This window comes from Sinohyriopsis cumingii, chromosome 17 (assembly GCF_028554795.1).
Source record: "Sinohyriopsis cumingii isolate HCF-2022 chromosome 17, ASM2855479v2, whole genome shotgun sequence".
NCBI lineage: Eukaryota > Metazoa > Mollusca > Bivalvia > Unionida > Unionidae > Sinohyriopsis > Sinohyriopsis cumingii.
Window position 1 is genome coordinate 120,342,332 of NC_142977.1, and position 26,191 is coordinate 120,368,522.

General features: G+C 33.5%; 1 protein-coding gene across 2 annotated transcripts in view; it reads left to right on the forward strand.

The window, feature by feature from the left end:
• LOC149779763 (uncharacterized) overlaps nucleotides 1-16,139 on the forward strand; it is a 30,967-nt gene extending 14,828 nt beyond the window's left edge. Inside the window, exons 8-14 of one of the 2 annotated variants that reach the window (XM_089940619.1) lie at nucleotides 382-489; nucleotides 3,135-3,195; nucleotides 5,201-5,305; nucleotides 6,811-6,875; nucleotides 8,213-8,284; nucleotides 8,600-8,769; nucleotides 15,387-16,139. In XM_089940619.1, the coding sequence (XP_089796745.1) occupies nucleotides 382-489; nucleotides 3,135-3,195; nucleotides 5,201-5,305; nucleotides 6,811-6,875; nucleotides 8,213-8,284; nucleotides 8,600-8,769; nucleotides 15,387-15,514 (709 nt within the window). In that variant the 3' untranslated portion in view covers nucleotides 15,515-16,139. The remainder of the gene's footprint in view (nucleotides 1-381; nucleotides 490-3,134; nucleotides 3,196-5,200; nucleotides 5,306-6,810; nucleotides 6,876-8,212; nucleotides 8,285-8,599; nucleotides 8,770-15,386) is intronic. The other variant, XM_089940620.1, reaches the window with a different exon arrangement.
• Nucleotides 16,140-26,191: the final 10,052 nt, after the last annotated feature.

The window sequence follows — 26,191 nt, forward strand, 5'->3', positions numbered from 1 at the left end:
ATCCTATATTTCAGACAACCATATACAGTTCATTTCTCTCTTTGTATTTACTTTGCTATCACGGGATATTGACCTTATGCACTAGTAATAATATGATACATATTGCAATGTAGGGGATTATTACGATTTTACACCTCCACAAGATGAATTAATCACTTAGTATGCATTTTGTTAATTTTATGAACCTGTTACCTTTTTCATTAGCGCTTTCAGAAGTAACGGCAAGGAATATGTTTAAAATTTATACTTCTTTACCCAATTTATCAACTAATCTACTTTTGTGGGCTAAACGAGATAAACTATATAAGGCCAGAAAATATCTATAGTCATTCGGGTACAAATGAACTTTGTATAAAGTGACATTAAAATATCTGATTGAAGTGTCGAGAATTCACCGCAGGACGATATAATTGGTGCATACATAAAGGGATCTAAAGATGGAACAAGACCAGGGATTTTCTATGTCAATGTTAGAAGGCTAGAAGACGTGTAAGTTGTATTTTCTATCTTTAAATAATAATCTTTAGGCAAAGAAATGTTTGCCTAACATTTTTGTGGTTACTAAATTTTGCACAACACTTTCGCATCAAACATTTTTTATTCATTGCTCACTGTTCATTTACTTAATAAAACCATGTAATCGCAGTCTCATTAATGCATATGATCCTCTCATAAGCTTTGAGAATACTTAATAGACTCAAACCATGTATATTACACTAAATACTAAGGGAAGTATTATTTCTCATTGTCATCATGATGTCAAATGTTTCTAAAAATGGGTAGTTCAAATTAATATCTATATATTTGCTTTATTTTTATAAATAAACATTATATATAAAATATTAGTGTGATTGCAATGCAATTCGTTTATTTTCACATGACAGTTATGTTCTATTTGTAAAGTGGCACAGTCTGTGTATTGACTTTGACCGCCCATTTCTATTGTTTCTCATAAAATAGTGAAGACTCATCGCTGCAGCATTAATATCACTGAGATGAACTTGAAATATGAACTTGATAAAGGTCTTATTCTGATCAGCAATAGATTAAATCACATATATATTGCTTTTCCAGTTTTAGTGGATATTTGGTAGCCACTTTGATCCAAAAAGGAGCATTGTATATTTTTATTTTCGTAAATATTTAAGATATGGATCATTTCTGTACTTTCATTGGCAAGACCTGTTTCAATAATGCATGCGCCGTACATTATTTATTATTTTAGCTGGTTTAGTCAGAAGATTGATTGCTAAGCAGTTCCATGCAGCGTATACAACGGGTTACAAAAATATTACTTTGCATTTATTCTTATTGGAGCAAGTCTCTTTATTGGTTCATTGTGGAAACCATGCATATCACGTTAGGAAAGGTTTACTTTGTTATAAACACATATTGATGAATACAGTGAATACAGATTGCTAACGTTCCCAAAATATCTAAAAATCAGACATGTTTTAAGCAATGCGAATCAATGGCATAACTATGTGTGTCCGTTAACGCTTCCGATTCAATAAAATAACCTCCGTTCGAAAGCTAATAATTATAGCAAACTTAGCAGATTTCTTGCTCATGGATCAACAATCTATATCACTTTGACTAAAAGAAGAAATATGGTTTCTGCACAATAACATTAGTTCTACACTTCAGACATACACTAAAGTGTGTCCATGGCTTACACAAGGTTTAATAAAGATGGCTGCCGATGGGGGGAGGGGCGGCAAAATTCAAGGTCACTGTAACTGAAAGAATAAAAATGGTTTCCACATTTAGCAAACTTTCCCTTTGGGCTGCACTATGGAAGAAGGGGATCGATTTCAGAGTTAAAATGTTCAAGATTAAATTCATTATGGCTGAAAGAACACAAATGCTTTCCGTACAATAGCACAAGATCTAGATCTAAGCAAGCATTTTTGACTTGGGTTTGCAAAAAGCCTATTGAATTACGATCCAAAGTTGAAAGGGCACTGAGACTCCAGAAAATAGAAACAAGAAATGTCAGTTATCAACCATGTCCCTTCAGCAAAGTTAGTGGATGACTAATCTAGCAGCTAAGAAAGACGAGTATTAATTTAGGAGTGAAAATGACAAAAGTCAATGCTGCTATGACTCAAAGAAAACAACAGAATTTTGCATATTATCTTTACTAATACTCCATCTATCTTGACCCTAACTTGTGGACGGCTTGCACGTACAATATGGAAGAGGCATGTTGCTTTTAGGGTGGGAAGGCTAAAGATTAAGGTCATCATAGCTAAAAAATGGAATGAGATTTGCAAAATAACTTTAGTTATATGGCAAGTTATTGGACCAGACGTTACAGATGGCTTATATCGTTCCGGTGGCCTAGTGGTTAGAGCGTCCGCCTCGGAACTGGAGATAGTGGGTTTGAACCCCGGCCGAGTCATACCAAAGACTTACAAAAATGGTACAAACAGATGCCTCGCTAGTCGCTCAGCATTAAGAGGTTAGTGTTAGGACTAGTCGACCTGGTTTCATGATAATATGACTGGGTGGGACATCATGCTACATGTCTGCGGCATGATGCCCAAGTGCTAGACATCACTATAAACTGCCACACTGCAGACATCGTAGCGACATGACTGACCAATTGTTAAAGCTACGTTAAAAATCCTAATCACACACATACACAGATGGCCTATAGTTGGAATAATATAGAAAACTGTAGATTCGATAATATAAACGTCACAGATCATGGACATGGTAAGACTAATAAAACAATAAGGTTTCCTACGTGTTAACTTTACTTCAAGATCGCACATCCTGGCCAAAAAGGTCGTTGTCATTGAAAACCGTTGGTCAGCGATCTCCAGAATTAATCATACTATTCTAGTGCATGCAAAGAGAACTATAAGATTTAGGGAGAGCATATAATGTGTCAGTCACAGTACTCTTATTATCTTTGCTAAATTTACGCCGTATTAAATATTTGAAAATTTACAATTATGAGACATATTTTTTTTCAATTTGTGACATAAATTGCTTAGCTTCTTTAAGTTATTCAAGGTTTAATTACCAGGTTTTAAACTCGAATCAACCATCGCGAAATTTGAAAGAAGTAGTAAGTTTCCTATATACTGTGTATTGTGGACTTAATGTGCACTTTTTAATTGAAGTCCGACGTACATGATGGTTTCCCTGACATTACATGAAACTGTTCCTGGCCACCATTTGGCGGTATGTATTTCCATAGCTTTAACTACCTTTAACTTGTCGCATATACGGATCCTGGTCCGTTAAGTGTAACACAAGTACCGTGAATGCATCACTAAAGTATCGCAACATACGACAATATGAAACTTTTCTCTCTTCATTAGATGGTACGGCATCAACCTTTGATAATGGTTATAACCATTATTGTGGTTAAAGCCATTATCGTGCTTACAGCCATTCAACAATCAAAGATAATTTGTAAAGGCCCTCAAAGTCCCTGGGTCAATTATAACGTTTTATACCGCAATGCTCTATGCCACTTGTAAATGTTTGGTTCACAATGCTTGATAACTGGTAACACTATTGTTCGATAAGTGTAAAAGCATCAGTAGGTAACAAAAACATTTGTAAGCAGAATTTATATAGGGAATTTCCTATACTACCAATAATACACCGTTTTCTTTCTGAACAGACCTGTATCTAGTAGATCCATCTCGGCCGTTAAAACCAACTTAATCATGCTTATTGGGTAGGATTAAGCTAATGTTTAATTAAAGCATCTACTTTAGAAAGTAGTAGTATTTGTTTTTGTTGGGGTATTTTTTGTTGTTGCTGCTATTGTTGTATTTTGTTGCTCTTGTTTCTTCGTACTTGTTGTTAATGTTGCTGTTCTAAAAGACAAGTAGTAGCACTACTTTGACTATTATAACTACTACGACGATAACTATTATGATATTAGAACGAGGAAGTCTCATACAACTGCTCTTATGTCCTAAATCGCGCTTTGAATAATATTCTTTGAAGTACAGCTGGTCGTAATGCTGCTGCTGCTAACGATAATGATAGCAATTTTATTTGCAATCAATATTTGCAATCAATATCTTAATGGTTGACTCATCACACCAAAATACATTGTAACATAACAGATAAATGGATTCCTTATTAATGCTTTGTTGTCTAGGTGAAATATTTATGGACGATATTGGAAACGTTAAATTGTACGTTGTATATAATATACATTTTGCACAGGTATTATGGTACAAAAGTTATTGATTTTGAAATGTGATGCATTTCTCTCAGCTGGGTGGAATAAGTATGATTTTCTGATTTGTGGTTAATATCTGATCAGTCACTAGGTATGTGGTCAATGTATTTTAAGTTTAGTTTGCCATTATGAGCTAATGGTATGACCTAGTATCCATCACAAATCAATCGTCATTCTTCTGAATGGTATGGTCTTGTATACATCACGAATTAGTCGTCATTTTTCTGAAAACAGCATCGTGTTACCTATCTGGAGTCGGTATATCTGATTTGATTATCACAATGCTGTGAACACAAAGTGTACAGGTAATTTGATCTTCATTTCTCTTTCAAGGATCCAAAATGATTAAGTTACTATTTTGCTAAATTTGATAAATATTTGCGCCGTGTTTCTTTACTATTATACAACACGAAGTTTACAGGAAATTTAATATTCATTTATGTTTAGTTTATGGGCCAGAACACGAAGTTTACATGAAATTTAATCTTCATTTCTGTTTACTTTATGGGCCAGGGATTCAATGATCCACGAATAATAAGTTACAAGACTAGAGTTTTTATTTCACTTAATTCTTAAATATTTGCGCTGTGTTTCTTTACTATTATACAAAAGCAAGATTATTAATATAGGTTGTCACTGAATGAAAACAATCCTTAGCTCTATATTTATCTTAATTGAGGTTTTGCATTATATTAACATCCCTTTTTATAAGTTTATGAGAGGACTATAGTATTACAAAAAAGGAATCTTTTTAAGGAAAGTTAAGTTACTAAACTTATTTAATATGTCTTTAGATCCAAGAAAACAGCTGATATGGTATTATTCATAAACTTTGCAGAATGATAAAGCAGTCTCCCAGAAATAATCTAACATTGCGTTCATACATTCGAATTTTAAAGCTAATCGGAAAAATTGTAAATATATTATACTGTTTGATGATTTTATTGGACAATTGATAGATCCTATTTTTCTATTTGCGAACAGGACGGCTACAGCATGGTATCTGATTTGCCACCATTTAGGAAGGACATGAAAGAGGACGATGTCCGTGCTCCATTTTACTTTCCATTTTATAATTCGTGTGTGGAGGTAAATAAAAATGTATTATTACATAATATCACCTACATAAAATAGCAAATCTACATCAAACAATGCACACTAGGAACTACCAGAGATCCCAATAATCATATTATTTTATAATATGTACTTTAAGAGATGCCACAATTATGAAATAGCTCAAACGCCAGTGTATCTGGGGGACTAGTTTAAGATTCACTGTATGCTTCTTCAGGCACAGCGTATTTTATTCCAATATTTACTCTATTTTAGCAAAACTTTTCTTTAAGTAAAACAAGTTCTCTATAAATAATATAATATTCAATGAAATATCGATCAATAAAAATATTTGTTATTGCTCACGGGAAACAACATCGTATGAAGTGAATGCCATTTAAAGTGGTTCGTTAAATGAAATTCGTGTTTTAATTTTGTCTTTGAAGAAAACATACAGTGCCATGCCTGCACCTGTTCTGAAGACTCAGCTGATTATCGTGTCGATGCCCATAAGCGTTTATTTTGACAGACATTAAGAAACTCAATGGTTCTTTGCCACGATTACAAAAACTAATAACAATTAGTTGTATACTGCCATATCACGAATTGATAATGTGTCGACATAGCGGTAACAGTAAGGTGTCGATCAGAAATATTTCTTGGTAAAATCACATATCGCAGACAAATCCTGAGTTTATGCCTTTGGTTAACCCGTGGATGTTTCTTCAAAATGTGCAGTAAGACATTCGAAAAGAACTTGCAAGTTCTAATTCAGCGTAAGGATTTTGGATTGGTCTGTCTTTTCGGTTCCTATTTTCAATTACTTTTTATAATTCAGATGTTGTATACTGGGACGTGCAATGACTGTTTTGTATTAGTACGATTGGCATTGATTTTAATTCAATCATCTAATATGCTATCAACAAAAGCGTAGTGACCTTTAAAATGTCTATCTTGACGATTTAGTAAATGCAACCACGTTGATGTATTTTTCCCCAGCATTTTATGCGTTTATAGTCTATATACTTCATTTTTACTTTCATTTCGATAGATATACGTAGTTCAATTTTGAAGTGGAAAAATTCATTCTTTAATTATGCATTCAAACTTAAATCAAGTACACGAATATTTGTGTAGGACGAAAGATAGTCATTCTTGTAATTCAACGAAGGTTGTTAACACCAAAGCTACAATCAGTGTGAACACATTAATTTTTCCCGCCTTATCTAAGAACAGCATTGTGCGTGAGCTATCGATGTGCATCTAGGTATACACCTCTCTCTCTCTCTCTCTCTCTCTGGTTAGAGCGTCCGCCTCGGATGTGGGAGGTCGTGGGTTCGATATAGCAGGTATATCATTGTTGTGGGACTCGGCCGTCTTGGGGCATAAAGTGACAGTAAGGTGGTGCGTTACAGAAAGTGTATTGTAGGGCCCGTTTTGCAAGAGTTACACCACTACCTAGGTTGATTACAATATTATTATTATATTCCCCCAAAAAGTCTTTTGAAATGTAAATTTCATAATATTTGTTTTATTTGCAGGGTTGGGGTTTGTACGCCGAATATCTAGGAGAAGAGATGGGCATGTACAAGGATGACTATGAATTGTAAGCTATCAAAACATTCTGGTGCTGTGTTTCATCAAACGTTATTGGTGGATTGTATTCCATCACAAGCATCAAATCTGCATGTATCACTGTCGTTAGAATTCTACGAACTGTACCTGATCAATAGAATTCGTAAAGAAACCGCAGTACAACACCAGTGAAAATTAGTTTATAGGTTACCGTTTGCTTTCAAAAAAAGATACAATAAATGAGCTGCATTTAGAGCCGCTTCTTCTTGCTTGGACATTCTGTGTAATAATAACGCAAATTGAACATTTTGTGTAATAATAATACAAATTGGACATTCTGTGTAATAATAATGCAAATTTGACATTCTGTGTAATAATAAGGCAAATTGGATATTCTGTGTAATAATAATGCTAATTGAAAATTTTGTGTAATAATAATACAAATTGGACATTCTGTGTAATAATAATGCAAATAGGATATTCTGTGTAATAATAATGCACATTTGAAATTCTGTGTAATAATAATGCTAATTGAAAATTTTGTGTAATAATAATACAAATTGGACATTCTGTGTAATAATAATGCAAATAGGATATTCTGTGTAATAATAATGCACATTTGAAATTCTGTGTAATAATAATGCAAATTGGACATTCTGTGTAATAATAATGCAAATTTCAGTCAGCTGCCTTACTTTAGGATCTAAAATTAATTATCTGCTTTATTAGTTTGCTTCCTCATATCATTTCGTTTTGAAGATATATTTACAATCGATATCATTTGTCTGTCCTTATGTCGCTTGAGGTTTTCTTTAATAAGCGTGGCCGTGTTTAATTGTTGCGTTTGGTATTTATATATGTTTAATCTTTAATTGCTCTCTCTAACCTGTATTATATTATTGTTTTCTCTTGTTTTGTAATGCTTTCAAGCAATAAACTGTAGGGTAGAGGGACATAACGTTCCGGTCTGCTTGGGGGTATATTTGTATTTCTCTATAATATCCTCTACCTGCTTTGATTTATCTTTCGGTTGATATGCGGGCATGTCTCCTACGTACCAAAGCCTATACCAGCGACTTTGTACCATCAGGTTTTGGTGATATGTGCATGGTATATATATATATATATATATATATAGAGAGAGAGAGAGAGAGAGAGAGAGAGAGAGAGAGAGAGAGATTTCGTTTGGAATTACCTGTTTAAAACTGAATGAATTATTTTCTATGATAAATATTTACATTTGCCATATTTCGTGGCGCGTTTAAGAATATCTGTCAGAGAAGATAATAATAATTAAAGTACTAGTTAAATCAGAGTATCCGTCAATGTATGAATCATGTTATATATGTTTATAATTCCATGTTTCAGAATGGGGCGATACAGCTGTGAAATTGTGCGAGCATGCAGACTTGTTGTTGATACAGGTTTACACTACCTTTGGTATGTTGCAAATGCTGGTCATATGTTAAATTACCCGTTTGAAACCACGCGTATTTTTCTCAAGGAATCACGCGTTTACTTTCAATAATATATGATGTTTATATGAAAGATGGAGTCCGTGGTGGAAGTTATATATATATATATATATATATATATATATATATATATATATATAGATAGATAGATATAGATAGATAGATAGGCATTTTGCAGCGACATTGGCTGTTATTCATTGTATTTATGCAGTGTGTATATATGCGATTAGGAAATATACCCTTACACAAGTGTTCTTATCGCAGCATTTTTTTCTTAAAGCTGGGACCGAGACCGAGCATTAGAATACTTTCTCGACATCACCGGTTGGACGAGGGAAGCTGCTGTGATAGAGATCGACCGCTATATAACCTCGCCAGGGCAGGCATGTGCATATAAAATGGGGGAAATGAAGATAAAAGAATTGAGGCAGAAAGCAGTGGAAGAATTGGGTATGGTTATCTATTTGTTGTCCATACCTTAGTGGTGAAATTAGACATGAAAGTAAATAGGACTGTTATGTCATCATTGAAGTGTGAATCTTTCCCGACAAAAACGTTGAGAAAACTTCTTTTCTTCAAAACAACAGTATGTTCCTATAATTGCTAATTACTGTCAAGGACATCCGTATATTCTCTTTCGAGGTTTAAATGCGAACGTAGAAGTGGAGCTTATGTCAATATTACCCTCGCTGTGGTTATTGGAGTTTTTTTTACACTTCTCTCAAGCAAAATGGCAATGTTAGCCTTGTATTGTAATATTTCCACGTCTAAAGTATGAGGGAGAATTTTCATTTAAACCTTCGTTTACGATTTACATAACACTAAGAAAGACAGAAGTAAAAGAAAAACAATTATAATCTTAATAATAACCCTTTTCTGTAAAAACATTCTAGCATCTTTTCCTAATCTCATCACTGACGATAAGGGAGGGATTATAAATGCACAGATGAGTAAATGGAATCATCCGTATTTGGAGCTACATTAACCTCGCCTCGTAGCTACAAATTATTAGAAGGGTTAGGAGTTGCAACAAAAATGCTCAAAGTCCTTTATCCATCATTAATTTTGTGTTCTATTTTGAACAAAGTTTTATCATTTGAAGTAGTGTTACAATAGCGGTTTTGTATCTTTTTTTACTGATCTGTATCGCCGCCTTTTACCTTCCGCCCACCCTCCGTGACATTGTCATCATATCAGCTCATGCAAGAAACAGTCATGTGGTATAAAAGGCTTTGACCTAGATCAGTAACTGACAAAACTATACAACATACACGTTTGTTGGTTGCGATCGCGATTTATATCAACGTTCGTTGGTATTATTGAAAATATATTACGGACCTAGCATTTGTTCGTGAGTGTATTACTGATTCAACATATGAGTATAATCTCTGCAGATCCAACCAATGCATATGAATATAGTCTCTACATATCCAACCTATGCATATGAATATAGTCTCTACATATCCAACCTATGCATATGAATATAGTCTCTACATATCCAACCTATGCATATGAATATAGTCTCTACATATCCAACCTATGCATATGAATATAGTCTCTACATATCCAACCTATGCATATGTGTATATTCTCTACAGGTCAAATCTATGTGTATAGTCTATACAGATAAAACCGATGCATATGAATATTGTATCTGATATAATTTTGTCAGTCAGGTTAGCTCTTGAATGAAATGTATTAGTTGTTTGATATGTTAGGACTCATCTGAGGTTGTTTTCAAATCGCTGTAATTAACATGGTCGACGCATATTAGCTTGAACGTAAGAACATCACGTGTAATAGTTTAAAATTGGTAGCGTGAGTATAACCTCAATGATACTAAATCCAAGCACAATCCGAACGGAGATATTTATTTTTGGATTAAACAATAATGGCACAAAGTACTTAGGTTGATACGCATAGCTTTTGAAAGGATTCATGGCTATATCCAATTGTGGCATTTTTAGAAGAGACCAATGTAGTATGAATAACAATGGAGTACAGAAAAGATTATATCGCTGTTGCGTTTGAATGCATCGTGCAGATTTGGCAAAGGGACCTAAACAAAAGCATGAAGTTAGAACTCGACTTAGAATCATAACAACAACGGCTTGGAGAACAATACATGTATACACTGTAATGTCATTATATGAAAATATGCAAGAAATGTTAAAATGGCTGACATTTACTACACAAACTAGTGCAAATAATAACGCGAATGAATACTTTACTGATTGCTTTGAAACAACAAACAAATATAGTAAAAGTGGTGAAAATAACCAACAATAAATCAATTTAAGAGTTACTTTTAGCATAAATATAGCAATGGCACTCACAAACCGATGGAAGAAATTGTGCCAAATCCTTTCCAATTCGAGAAAGCAAAATATTTATATTTAAAAAACACAAGCGTTCCTAAACGTGTAGAATCGTTGGATTTCATGCGTCGATCTGCGAAAAACAGGTTAGTGCGGCATACGTTTATGGATTTATTTGATACTAATATTTAAACAACCACCGTACAGTATTTAAGATTACAATAAATGAAGAACTTCTTCATATATATATATATATATATATATATATATATATATATATATATATATATATATATATATATATGCACTGACAACGAAAAGTGCGAAGCTAGTGTCTCACTAGCCGAGCACTTTCGGCTCTTTAATGAGTTTTTTTTTAAAAGCAAGTACAATAAACTTTAGTGATTCTGACGATTCCACGATAGGCAAGTGTTTCCCGATGATTTTATCTACTTTGGGTTTGGCTGGGTGGTAGATCAGGATAAATGGTATCCTATCAGACTTTTTCTTCTTTCCATATTTTAGTAGGTCATCGCGGGTTGTTTGTTTAGCCTTTTGGGTTGCCTCCGTAATCAGGTCTTTGTCGTAGCCTCGGTAAATTAAATGTTTAGATAGTTCTTCAGTTTTTTTAGAAGTGGTTATGAAATAGTTTTATAATTAACGATGGCAGTTTTTTGAGGAGTCATCTCGGCAGATTTCAATCCAATCGCGAGTGTGATTCATCACCAAACACTTGTATAAATGAACAAAACTTTGTTCACCCAGACAAGATATCGCTCTGGAGTGCAAGCACTTCGCGAGATGTCACAAACAGTTCTTGCTTGTAATGTTGTCCAACTAATCCTACCCCAAGTATTAAATCTTCCAAAATAACTTGGTCAAGACGTATTTTAGCATGTGCAATGGAACGCGCTTTTTGTTTTGTTAACAGCTCCAAGATTTTTTTTACCTGGATCGACTTTCAGTAGCCGTGGTAATGTTAACGGCCTGCGACACCTGCTTAATATTTTTACGTCAGAAGCTTCGCTGACACAGCAGCAGCATCACAGCCGACTCTTGTTTAGATACGGAATCTGCGCGCGAGACACATTCCTGCACTGGCGTACATAGAAGGTCAGACAAACCTGAAATTCTTCGATCAACATCGAACACAAGGTCGAGTGATCGCAACTTGATAACTTGTTTGAATCCGAGCTGGCTTTCATTACGAGTTTTCATATTATTTTGAGATGGTTAATGTATGATTGCTTTTGCATAATTGCGACGTCGACTGACGACCTATCATGTTTTGATGTCCTGAAACATTTTATGTCAGCTCTTCAGTCTTCTTTGGGACGTAAATTGCCCACCGATGATTTCGTTTCCACAGTCGATGAAACTCCTATCATTGACGAGCTTGATTCAAATAAGGATAACCTTATTAGGTACGACAATCTGAAGGTTGAACACCAAGCGGCAGACATAAAACCACAGACGTGGTATAAGCGATTCAATGAAGCGCATACGTGTCTAAAGTAATCCGAGACACTTGTGATGATATTTCATCGTATTGATAAAAATGGTCTATCAAACATTCATTGGACTCCTTGCGTGGCAGACGTTTCGTTGGATGAGTTTCGAAAATTATTTGCGGTGGCTATACAGGAGCAGTATATTTCCTGACCATGGAGTTAACCAGAACTTCCGGAAAAAAAACAATTTATCAGCAACGACAACCATTGAAAGTGTCAAAATCGAAGAAACCTCCACTTTCCACCAGCGATACCATATCAGAGTATGGAAAGCTACGTCGTAAAGCTCCCTGCAAACAACATGAACAAACTTCTAATGATATAGCCAGCCGCAAAGTGTAAAAGAGATGTTACAGTCGAGATTAACAGGTAAAGAAGTTGCGAAAACCGCCACGGAGACGGTGGGTCCCGTTACCAGCCTAAGCCAATGTGCCTTTACCGGCGCAGACATTTCATCACGGCACCAAGGACATGACAAAAATATCATAGCATCATTTGCAAATCTTCCATGGCCACCACCACCAGTGTATCGGTCAATGATAGTAAGATTTCCGCAAAACTGTAATGAAGCGAACTTTGAAAATTGTTTAAATGTCGCTTTCATAGTACTCACTGAATGGAACGAGTACTTGAGCAAAAAAGCCACCAGCAAATATGAATGATGCATGGACCTAATGGTATAAAGGTATAGAGGGAAATTAATGGGATTAAACAAGCCTCTCGTCTGCTGTTTGATCGTTATATTAAAATTCTTTAAGCATTTCGTAATTACGATATTGGCATTGAAGAAGCACGTCAGTGCGTACACGAACCTGGCCCATCATACAAATTTGAATTTTACACACTTGCTGAAAAGGAAACATCTGCGCCCATAATTAAATATTTACCTGTATGTCTACCGACAAAGCTTACCCGAGCAAAACGACCTGTTGAGAAGGAAACATGTAGGTTTGTCACAAAAGCGGATTTAAATGCGTTTACCAGCCGACCTCTTGCTGGCTTTTACACAGGCAGGCTTGTGAGTTTTTAAGATCAAAATGGCAAACTTAAAATGTCTAACTAGAGGAATGAAGATAATGTACTGAGGCTAGGAGGCGATGTTACAAATAACCTGGCGGAATCAGCTAAATTGGGGCAATCAGAGACTCTGGTATATAATTTGCTGCATCAAAGACTATGTGAATACAAAGGTCACTCAGGTGTTTTCACAACTTATCTCTGTAGTAACTTCATTTACATTACGCCAAAAACTGCTGACCAGTAAAGAAAAGGAGATTTCTGAATATAAAATAACAAATGGTCGAATTATTTTACTGACATAAATGGTTTTGATAAACCTAAAACTCATATTTTGAACGAAAGGGCTAGTAAGAATCTTATTCATTTATTGTATCTGGTTATTATAGTTGATGGAGTCAATTAATAACATTGGTAAATAAGCAGCCGATTACTCTATCAATACTACCTAATAAGCCTACATCTGTCTTCCGAAATCCTCAATATAAGACCTCAGTATCATTGACCACTAAAGACGAATTTCAGTTTGAAGCATTGCACATCGATCTCGAGGGTTATTTAACCGTTGTTGCGTTTCTGTTTAAGATTAGATTTATCATCAAATGCAACTAATTGATTCTGACCACGTTGATGAATGTGAAGACCCGTTGTTTGATTCGTTGTTCATTGATACATACGTCGATAACAATTTCATCTGTCAGATTTGTATTAACATACCCGCGCACACACTGACATATAATCTCGTTAAAGACGAATTGCAGATAGTTGGGACTACCCCGATATACAAACACCAACTCGAAGCTGACTTGAAGTTAAAATATCGATATGTTAAAAGGTGTGACAACACTCAGGGATCGTTTCTACAGATAAATCCATCCCGGTTATTTTTCCGAAGGAATTTGTTAAGTCAGCATTAACTGAACTGAGTAAACAAAGATGCCGACTGATATTCAACAAGAACGTACTTCAGTGTCACATATCTTAGTCAAAGACAGCAACCTCATGTTGCAGCATAGGTTGGGACCTAGTTCTATAAGCAAGTAATGCAAAATCTCTATTAGAAAACTACTATGATTCCATAAAGGATTGTCTTTCGGCGTCTGCCTATTAAGCATTATATGGAGACATCGAGTACTTTCAATTTCCATATGTTCAGCAGAGGAACATCCGACATTTCACAGACCCGTCAGTTCCCGGGAAAATGTAAAATATTTGAAAGTTATAATGCCAATAAATTAACCAGGCGAAATTGCAATTATATAGACAATTTCGAAAGCCTGCAATTTCGGAAGGAGCTCAAAGCATTTTGCTTAGAACACATTCACCATTACTTGTTTGCAAATGTTGCCGCAATATTAATGCCTAACAATTTCCCTTTTTGTTTTTACATAAATATTTATTACATTTAAGACGAGAGGCATGGGGGCCTTGAATGGCTGAGCGGTCTAACGTTCTCGCTTTTACCGATCATTGTCGTATCACCTCCGTCCACGTGAGTTCGCTTATAGGGCTCGGCCAATTTGGGTATGTGAGAAACCTGCCTGTCAGTTCCTTCGTGTGGGTCGGTGGTTCTTTCTGAGATTTTCCCGGGTGTTTCCTCCACAGTTATACTGGCCGACATGTATGGCCTATCGTGTGCTGAAAAATTGTGTTAAACCCAAACCAACAAGAGCAAGAGGTACGAGTGTATATGGTAATGTCAGTTTAAATACTTTAAGCGATCACATATGGTAATGTTACAAACAAGTTATAGATGTATCTTTTTCTAATTAAAATCTGGCCCTTGGAAATTGAATCTGTGTTCTGTCATCATTGTAAATAGCAGGAGTTGTATCGTTCATGAACCATGACTTTGTCTTTATTCTGTAGTTTTTCAATGTGAAAAGACAAATTTGTCATGTGAAGGTGTAATGGGCAGACGTCTGGCTCCACAACTTGTGGTAAGATTTAAGAATGCTATTATTTTGCAATTTTTTGACCCCGTAATAACAAGTTATGTTCATGAATGAACTCGCTGCTGAATAATGTCTTCGCACTTCAATAAACCCTATGGTTTCTGGTTTGTTGATCGCTATTATTTGTTTTCATGTTTCTCAAAAAGCATTCCTTGTTTTAGATAGCACTATTATCTCGTTCAAGTCACCACTCTCAAATTATAAAGCAAAACCTCGTTAATTTCATTTTTCCCCATTCCCTATAGAATTTAAATTTTGTACTTCAGGTTCACTTTTCGATCTGCGTGAATTCCATTACATCATTCTTAGCAATGGCAGCATGCCCTGGGGAGTACTGGAAAACGTAATCAACGATTGGATCAAAGACGTTAAAAAAGGCGACCAAAATCAATAACACGCCAGCAGAAGAATATGAATAAAACAGCGGTCATGAAGAATAATGTGTATTCTTTTCTCGTTGATTGTGTTCGACGAAAGTTTAAGTCACCACAGATAGAATTAAATAGCTACCGTTCTGCACAGTACTTAGCTCAGTCAGATATAATCAAACATCACTGCTTTGTATAGATATAGTTTTCATTATAATTTGGGTACGGTTATGAAGTATTTGAATAGTGTTCTATTCTAGTGAATGTATTAAGTTTCCTATGTCAGCTACTCAAGATTTTGCTTTGGCGTTCTTTTCATTTTATTGTTTTTGTGCTGTGTTTGAATTACTTTTAGTGTTGAGTGAATCCAATATAGTCATTACCCTTTTGAGACGAATGAGCTTTCAATATATTGGCTGGCCTAACGTTATCTGACAGTAACATCTAGAAGTCTGTAATAAGTATATGCATTGCTGCCTGTTTTAGTTTTTCTGATGGATAAGAACTAATTTATTTTAATCTATACAAGTATTCCAGTGAATGAATCACATCATTCAGAGTGAATCGAAAGTATGTTGACATAATCATGGATGCAGATACAAGGGGACGTCTATGAATATTATCTATTTCATCAATAAATATTTAATCTCCTCCATTCTTACATGATATGTATATGATTAATACATATAATAGTTGTTGCGACAATTATTTTATTAACTTTAAACTGAACTAATGCATATATTAAAAACATCCAGTGGATATTTATTAAGAATCATTTGCAATGTCTTTGTTTTCACGAAGTTATTTCGGTCTCTCTATAATTTATAGCTGCGTTACGTTTTTGTTTTGTTTTGTGTTTTGTGTTTTGTTTTCTTTGGTTTTGTTTTGTATTTTTTAAGTTATATGTCTGAATGATTTATGGAGCCTTTATAACAATCTTTTGGGTCTATTATTCAGCATAGGCAGCCAATTCAATTAATGCAAATAAAGCTTATGAGCAACAGGTAACAAAGATTAGATAATAATAGATGAATACCACGAAAAAACTGGCAGTGGACAGCTTTCTACATTATATAGGCTCAAAGGAGAAAGATAATTTTGAAGTTATGCAGATGCAGCGAAAGTAACTGGATCAAAATAATATCTATGAAATCCGACATTGAACCATATGACAAACAGATAGAAAATATACAATAAAATTCAAGAAGAAAAAAAAACAACAGATGCAAATAAACAAAATAAATTGCAAGAACTGTTATATCATACTGAAGTGAAAGAAATATTTCGAAATTGAACAGGTTTAGAGAAATATCTACAGAGAAAAATCATCTAAATAACTCTCAATGTAAGAGAAAGGTTATCATTAGTTGATTAGCCAACTTAACTGCTTAAAGAGTCGTAGGATTTCATAGCTATGGATATTGCAGTAGAAACTCTTGGTGTAAACGTAGCAAAGTTTTCAAACGTTTTGACAGGAGCAGGCAGATACACCAGTACTGTTCATGGTGATATAGGAAGCATAAGTGTAAGAGAAAGTTAAACAAAGACTTAAATATATTGCCAATAATTTGCATGCCTGGATGTGTAATAAGCTATTTTCTTTCAATCTGGTGAACGTGTTGATTGTATATTACCTGATCATATTATCCGGCTTGTTGTAACATTAGAAAGTTTTTTTGCAGTTTTGATCGAAGGCGCAGATGTAGCAACAAAAGGAATTTCTACACGACTCCTACGAAGCAAAACAAATCCAAAATTGCAATTTTGATATTATGCTTTGGAAACTAATATACAACTGGACCTGAAACCATTATCATAAATAATCGCTGTTGTTTAGTTTGTATTTTATGACTTTTATAACTTGCTATTTTGACGTAATATACTCCTTATTTTCATACGGAGCATCGTAGGTGAAAATAGCAAGCAATAAATATATGACGTTACTACCAGAATATAATTTAGTTTAACATTCAATTCTGTGAAACATCATAAAGTCTGACTTAAATATTTCACTTAAGTTATATACTTTTCAACATTACTTTCTTTTACACTTAAGTCATATCCTTTTCAACATTACACTGTCTTTTACACTTAAGTCATATCCTTTTCAACATTACACTCTCTTGTATACTTGAAACATACTGCTTTTATTGTTGTCTTCGTTCTGGAGTTTATCGCCACTTTTCTCAGCGCAAAATAGGTTATACATGGCAACCAGGAAAATTAGCAGAACAAGAACCCTGAAAAATCCCGGTAAGAAACACCAACCAATGGGTAACTACTGGCAATACATACTGTATAATAGATAGATTGGATGTGTATCTGGCCATCTAAAACATACATTACATACGATCTGACACTTTCATCTACTCTTAACATAATTGAATATTTATTGAGATTTAAACATTTCAAATGACAGAATTTTAGATTTTCTTTAGCACCTAGCACAGCGATTCTGGTTATTATACATAATTTTTGAAAGTCTTCGTTTACACAGTCTATGTATTATATATATATATATATATATATATATATATATATATATATATATATATATATATATATATATATATAAACACAAACTGTCAGACGCACAATTAAACATACATTACGCTCATTAAAAAATATGATGTTAAGCACACTTGCAAACAGTACGTGAAAATACAGTGGTTCATATTAAATACAATATTCGGCTGTAGTACTCTTCAAGCTGTTGAAAATCACAAAAGTTCCACTTCTTCTCAACGTGTACGCTTTTGTATCCGTCACAGCTACAAATCCATTTTAAATCTTAAATCTGGACGTACGTAATTGTTTAAACTTTGCTTTTCTTCAAGTACAGCGGGACATAAAAATTAATTATTTTCCAATCGAAATAAACAAATTGCGCTTGTCATTTCCAAAATAAAACAGCTCTATTTGAAATCATAATAATTGGTATATAATTCGTAATCCACAGCAAGGGATTTCCGACACTGTTCAATCAATAGACAATCATAAAATATGTGTTCAATATTTTCAGTATTTTGTTTAGAAACAGTTATGTATTGTCATCAATGAAATTTTGTGTTTTCAATAACAAAATAGTTCTTGTTTCCTTAAAACATTATATCTATGTATGAATTTAAACTGAAAGTCAATTTAGTTTTAATTTTTGGCCAACTACTTTACTAACATTAGATTTCTTTCCAGTGATGGTCACCTACTTGACACCTTAATTGTCTTGGGCACGCCTCGCTGTTTCATAAGGTATATTTGTATACTCTTTACCAAATCTTTATACACAGATTGTATATTATTTGTGAAGAACAAACTTTTCGTTCTGGAATTACATTTATAAGCGTGTTCCCCTTGTTCATGTAATTATTTTTGTATTTTCAAGCGGCAGTTATTTTATTTATATAATTAGGAAATATTCAATGAAATTATTTTGACTAAATGCTTCTTAATTTAATAATGGTCATTGAGTATCAAAAAGATTCTGACACGTTAATCCTTTTGATAGCTATTTCGATTATATACATGGTCAGTATTAATATCTTTAAAAAATTAGTATATTCTCCACAAACTATTCTTTCAAAGACGAGGGCTCCTTTTGTATCTTGATATAGCAATGATAACAATTGCCCAACTACTACTAATGCATTCACTAAACTATGTCTATGCTGTCTCTCCTATTTTCTATAAGATTTTTCCAAATTTTTAGAGAACTTGTTCTGTAACCATAGAGCCCTTCTTCATTTGCAACAAGAAGTTTAATCCAAGTGATCTTTATATATTGAATTTAAGATAAAACATGAATCTTACCTAAGCAACTGTTTCTTGCTGGGGTAATAACCGTTTTACCACTCAAAATAAATTGTAAAAATATTGTATGCAGTTCATTATATTTTATGCGAATTGGGCTAGCCAAGAATAACTGAATGCAATTAGCCAAATTCATTGATTTCATCAGTTATTTTCCTGATAATGGACAGATTTCTCCTCATCTATTAACCTAACAGATGTTTTTAACTTTTTTGTTTCTTTGCATAATGTAACTCTAGCAAATTGCCATGGTTTAAGGAGAATTATGTTTCTAAAAGAAGAAAGGAAGATTCAATATATGGGCATATTATTTTTCTTCTGAGAATTTGATACTTCCCTTCCAAATGGAATTTGATTTTCATACATTTAAATGTAAACTAGAGACTAATGGAAACTCCTTAAATGACTGTGGAGAGCCTTCCTACAGTAAAAGAGAATCATCTGCATACTGACCCAGTTTCAACTCCATTTCCAGGAATCAGTTTAAAAAACAATGAAATTACATCACTGACCGCACCCTCTCTCTAAACAAAATAACTGTTAATGACACTGCATTTGGACTTGTTGCAAAATAATTTGAACCACTGACAAATATAATCGCCAAATTTAAAAAGATTTCAGAGCATTTTCCAAAAGGTCTCATTCGACACACTCTAAATATTTCGAAATCATTTTATACAAAAATGGCCATTCTGACCTGTTTCATAAAGGTAGTTCATAAAATCGTTTAAAATGGGTACTTTCTTGCACTTATGATCTACTGAAGCCGCTACTATTTTATAGTCCACGTTAAGCAATGAAATATGTCTGCAAAAAGTTACAGATCTATCTTTATACGCTTTTGTAATGCATGTGGAAGTTCCCTAGGAGTGAACTTTTATATCCAAAATTCAGAGATCTATATAGAAATACATCCAAGTTTTTTCCTAACCATTTTAATACATTTCGGCTGTAAATCTATAAGACTCAGTAATGGTTTCATTTTTTATGATTATGTAATGCTAAACTGCACTCATGATAGGTCGCTTTCTATCATAAGAGTTTATTTATTCAGCCGTAAGATGTTTAACTTTCATCCAAGAGTTTTCGTTAGTTGTAAGAGTATTACTCGGTTTTTATTTATAAAGTATGTCACAAATGTCTTTGTTGATTCAATATTTCACTTTGATCTGTTAACTTCTTCACATCATCTTGAATTAATTCATCCAACATTCTGCTAACGTAGGTTCTCTTTTCACGTTTAAGAAAGTATTTTGAATCCTTTTCCTCAACTTGATACCATCTTACTTTTAATCTTAAAATTACTCCTTCTATATGTTTTTCCTTATGTTTCTAATTTGGTTTTGTTTGTTATTGATTTGTACTATAATATCTGTATTTCTTTTGTATGATTAGGTGATTTGTATGAAATTAAACGTCAGCTTCAATTCCTTTAGTGTGTGATTTTTATTATTTGCCTTTGACTGTGAATATTCAATCCTGTCAGCTCTAATTTTCTATTTCAGAATTCTAGAAAATAACTGATTTTTTCATATTAGCTTTACTTGTAGCAAATCATTTTAACAATGATATTCTTCAGTAGTATTTACATTATGATTTTAACTCTGTTAGTGGGCTCTTTTGTCTTAGAACTCTTGCATCATATTTCCAATAACTATGACCAATCGGAAGGGAACATAATGATAAGGTTAGATTTGAAGCAATGAGGTCTTTTTCATACTATGTAACAATATGAAATATGAAAACGTGTCTTCCGAAATCATGACATAAGTCTAATCTCTTTGTTTTGTTATAGACTAGGCTGTTTCCATGTACATACTCTAGAATCTGATTGACAACACTGATAGAAGTAATTTTTTTAGTTCTAATATCCTGGACTGCTATTCGAGTCAAGTTATTTTTATCATCAATACTCTTATCTATTTGAATTCCATGTCCTGAAGAACAAACCAGTCACCACAAATGATAATCGATTAACTATCAAAACTAACATTGTTTTGTCCAACATTCTTGAAGAAGAGATCAGCATCAATATAACCAATAGTCAATTATCTAACACAATGAAATTACAGCGTTGTCACATTTTATTACTTGAACAGAAAATTCAATAGTTATTTCTGAAATAAATGGCAACACCTGCATTACTGAAAGATTTCTGACCACAAAACACAGAAAACCCCAATCTGCGTCCCAGTACTTTTCAATGCAAGAGATACGATTAAAACACACAGAAAACCCTAGTCTGCCTCACAGTATTTTTCAATGCAAGAGATATGACTAAAACACACAGAAAATTCTTTCTACATTAGTACATTTAAACACAGCAAATTCGTGTCTGTCATTTAACATGTAGTTTTATCGCGATGTTAGTTTACCAAATGTATTGTTTTAACCCACTGTGGCGTAGAAAATGTATTGTTTTAACCCACTGTGACGTAGAAACTAAATATTCTGCTTGCAATCAATGTAAACTTTATCTGTCTCTACATTCATACAATTAGACACAACAAATCTGCATGTCATTTAACTTTTGTTTGTATCGCGATGTTAGTTTTTGAACATGCCATAGAAGTCATACATAAGTACCTTATTTTCTTCGAGCAGTTTAAATCCAACGTACATTTGTTTGACTAATTTGATTTGTGTCTTTATTCATGTAATACTACATATTTCTATGACTGTTCTCCTCGTAAACGATTTGTACTGTAAAGGTGAGAATGTTTATTTGCAATGGTATATATTTTTACATTAAATATTCCTCAAATGCTCCATCTGAGTACCAAATACACCATTATTCATCAGCTTCAACACAAATATTTCCAATGTCAGTTAGCATTTTGTCTCATCATATACCTATTTTTTATTTTGCACCATACTTCACGAAAAAAATTAGTACATATATCTTGCTAATTATTCCTCTACTTTCTAAATTGCTCATCAGGGATAATTATAACCTTGAATGATAAAAAAAAAATAATACAATTTTAATTTTTATATTGTTTCATCATCAGAATGTTTAAAGGCCCAAAAGTAATAATATTGTAAGTTTGTAATTATTCATTCATCAACTTTTAACTCTTCAAAATAACACACACTCTTACAGTATCGTTCTTCATGCATTATACATATTTGTCATAAAATTGTATATGACATCATGTACGTGCAGAAATCTTCACTTGTTACCCATGATTTTCGGAATTTGGAATAAAGGCAAATTCAATAAATGGTAATTAAATTTCTTTAACCGTTAAAAGGTCATCGATGTGGTCTTATGGATATATGTCCTTTCTCAAATATTTTGGCTGATGTTACCAAAATTTAATTTTCCATAGTTTAGACAGTTTGCAAGATTCTTTACGGGGTGACCCTTACACCAACAACAATAGAACGACGATTTTTATTTTAAATCAATGTGCTACAAGATCATTCTATCACTCTAAACGAAATGTTGTTTTTTTTATTCATTATTTCATCTTTATTAGATATTATTGCAATTTGCTGACTCAAAACTAGATAAATAATCAATAACTTGTTTAATATCATTCTAATACTTTGTACTAAAATTACACCCGTACGCTCAAGATTTAAATGCTAAAAGACGTCTCATTCGCCCAATATTACAGTAAATTATCTAGGATTGAACAATAGAAAATAGATATAAAAGAGAATGTCTATCAAAAAATGGTCAATAATATTGGTATAGAGTAGTATTGGCAAATAAGAGCAGGTTATCAAATGAATGAGAACAGATTTAACTCATTTGTGGCAAAAGTTAAAAAATAACTACAGATGCATTAAAAACAGAAATAGATCATTCACTTTCGATAAGTGTTTCTACTGATACATTGGACATTGACATGATGATTGTGAAAGACACTCGCGTTAAGTTGCACCACATAAATTCACGCAGCTAATGAGATCAAATCGAAGACTTAAACTGTCCTATAAATTATTGCATCAGGAGCTAAAATAGATCAATTGGATGAAGAGATAGATCCCAAAAAGAAATCAGTTCAATGACAAAAATTATACCAGGATATTACTAATCTACTAATTTTGTGCTGTATAGAAACATAACTCTGTCCATCGTGATGGTACTAAACTACGTTTTAGATCAAAACGGTACAATTATTAGTGAACTGATTTACTTTGGAAAACTTTTGAAATAGTTGTTAAAATGCTATACGCCTGAAACTACAACTTAGTGTTACGTATATTTGATTTAATTTATATCTGATATAATTGTTAGTAAGTTTTAAAATCATTTTAGTTTTTAATTCCATTATAGGTCAAAATAATGTAGTTCTGTTTACTAGGACCTCGATACTTTTTCCAGAAAATAGTTTGACCTTGACTGTTGATTTTTGGAAACACATAAGGCTGCCCTAGTTCCCGACCATAATTCAATATTAGTAACAGTCACGTCAACAAGATTTTTTAATATATTTTAATTGTGGAAATAATAAGACTGAGATCGAGGCTGTATTGAATACGTGACCCTAGGCTTGTAAATAGTTTTATTGAACTAAAAAACTTTTTATTCTTTGAGTAAAATTATTGGTTCTTGTCAGGGCCATGCTAAGAGTATGTGATGTAAACATCATCACGTGCTCTTTATCCGGGCATCTGTTTTGCGCGATTTTCAAGTTTTAAACCATTGTTTAGAGAAATAATCTCAGTCGGGCTGAGACGTAAAGGTGTTTTTTTTTTTTGTTGTGTCATTTTGGGAATTACAATTTAATGTTTATTCAAAATATTTGGATTCTAAAAAGGATTAATTATTTTCTCTGGAAATATTTTGAGTGCTCATACAGAATTCTTGAACATAGAAATTTAATCAATTCAAGCACAGGATTATTTCTTGTGTTTCTACAAGGAACTGTAGACATCAACATTGAACAGGACACAGCATACGTCATCGCCTTCCATCTTGTGTATTCGTGGATTATTCTTGGATTATTTCTAGATTTGATTCTTAAAACCGTAAGTTCATATTTGTTTTCATTTTTACAGTATTTTCCCTGGAAATGAATTATTTGTTACAATTTTAAAGCTTGTTGTTTTGGCTCCTTCTTGAGTTAATGTTTATTCGAGCCTAAACACGTAACATCAGACATTAGCTGGTATTTATGGATTTAACAAATGGTCCTTAATGTATACCTGAGTAAACTTTACGCACAAAAGCAAATACTAAGACTTAAGTGAGTAAATAAAATTAAAACACCAGCATTATATAAACGTTCTTTCAACGTGATCATTGAGTATCACATGTGTTTTGAAGAGAAAGTCGTGTTTTCATATTTGCTTATAGAGTTAAATTTGCAGCATCTCTCATTAGAGCTAAATCATCTGGTAGATAGCCTTTATATTTTTAAATAAATACATACATATTTCCTACCTGAGAACAATAATTAACCCATGGGATTCAAAATAAAGACTGGAGATATAGCAAAAGCTACAGTGAAGAGCTGAAGGCAGTATCAAACTTTATTATATACTTCATAAGTAATCCCATTAGTTTAACATTGTTGATATCGGTCAATAGCCAGCAGTAGTGACTAGAGTTAAGTAAAATTATTCACCGTTTCCTCATATGCTTATAACATGCGCGCGTAAAAAAAAAACTCATTTGTCTACGACTGCATCCCAAATGTTAACGTTTTCAACATATTATTCGAGATGAGTCTAAAACAATTACATTATTATATCAACTATTTGAAGACGAAACAAAAGTGGAAGCAAGAGATCTGCAAATAAATCCAGGTGACGTGGAAAATATCATTAAATCAAAAGAAAACACAATGCCATGAAGTGGTGACGCAGTGAGATGTAAAAAATGGCCATATATAGTCATGAAATGTGAAATTAGAGCATAGGACAATAGAAAACATCCACCTAGTTCTACTGAAAGACTATCTTAATGAACTTTTAGTTTATGTTCGCAAATGTTACAGATAGACATTGCTCTCGTTCAAATTAAAATTTAAAAATAAAATATTTTATTTAGACACTACCAAAATTAAATAAAGAAACCATGCGTGTGTCTTGTTACGTTTGCCAGCGATTACGTAAGTCAGGAACAAAGGAATGGGTAGGCAGCCATGTGTATATGTAGACCCTGCGGTATCGTAGCGATTCGTGTTTGTACAAGAGCCTCGCTTCTTTGGGTGTCAAAACTCACATGTAGACGTTGGAAGCTCTGTTCTAGAACAAAGGACACTTGTAGCTGTTGTAAATCTCCCCACGTTGACAGATGGCCTGATGCTCTCTGTTAAACTGCACCGACTGGGGTAGAATTTATATCCAATCGGAATAGGGGACGGGTGGGACCATCAATTCGAAGCAGAATTTAAGTCATTTGGGCTGGGAACTAATTAGTGATTGTAAGCCTTCGTACTGGTCAAGCAGCAATCTACTCCGATGAAGCCAGTCGTGAACTGGCGGGAAACCCCTTAGTACATTCTAAGAACAAAAAGCTTCGTAAAGGTCAGTGAGTTATTTGCTCGATTGTTGCAGAATGTTACGGGATTGTAATTGTAATTATGTGCAGTATGTATATTTACTTAATAGAATTGTTAGTACGTAGAATTACCTTTGTATTGTTTAATTTACATGCGTACTTGATAAAAGAGCTTAGATTATGTAGATTGCTAGGTCATAGTCGGAATTAATATTGTAATTCGTTATTTGGTTACTTCGTAGTAAACTTGTTTATTTATTCATGTGATATTCTAGATTTTGCAACTGCTGAATTGAATTATAACTTTGGAAATGGTTGCAGTGTGTAAAATTAAATAATATGGATATTTGAATATTTGTGTACACTTGTGGGAGTGTAATGTACAGAAATGCGTCTGATTGTTGGGATATTGTTCAGAATAATGAGATTAAGAAGA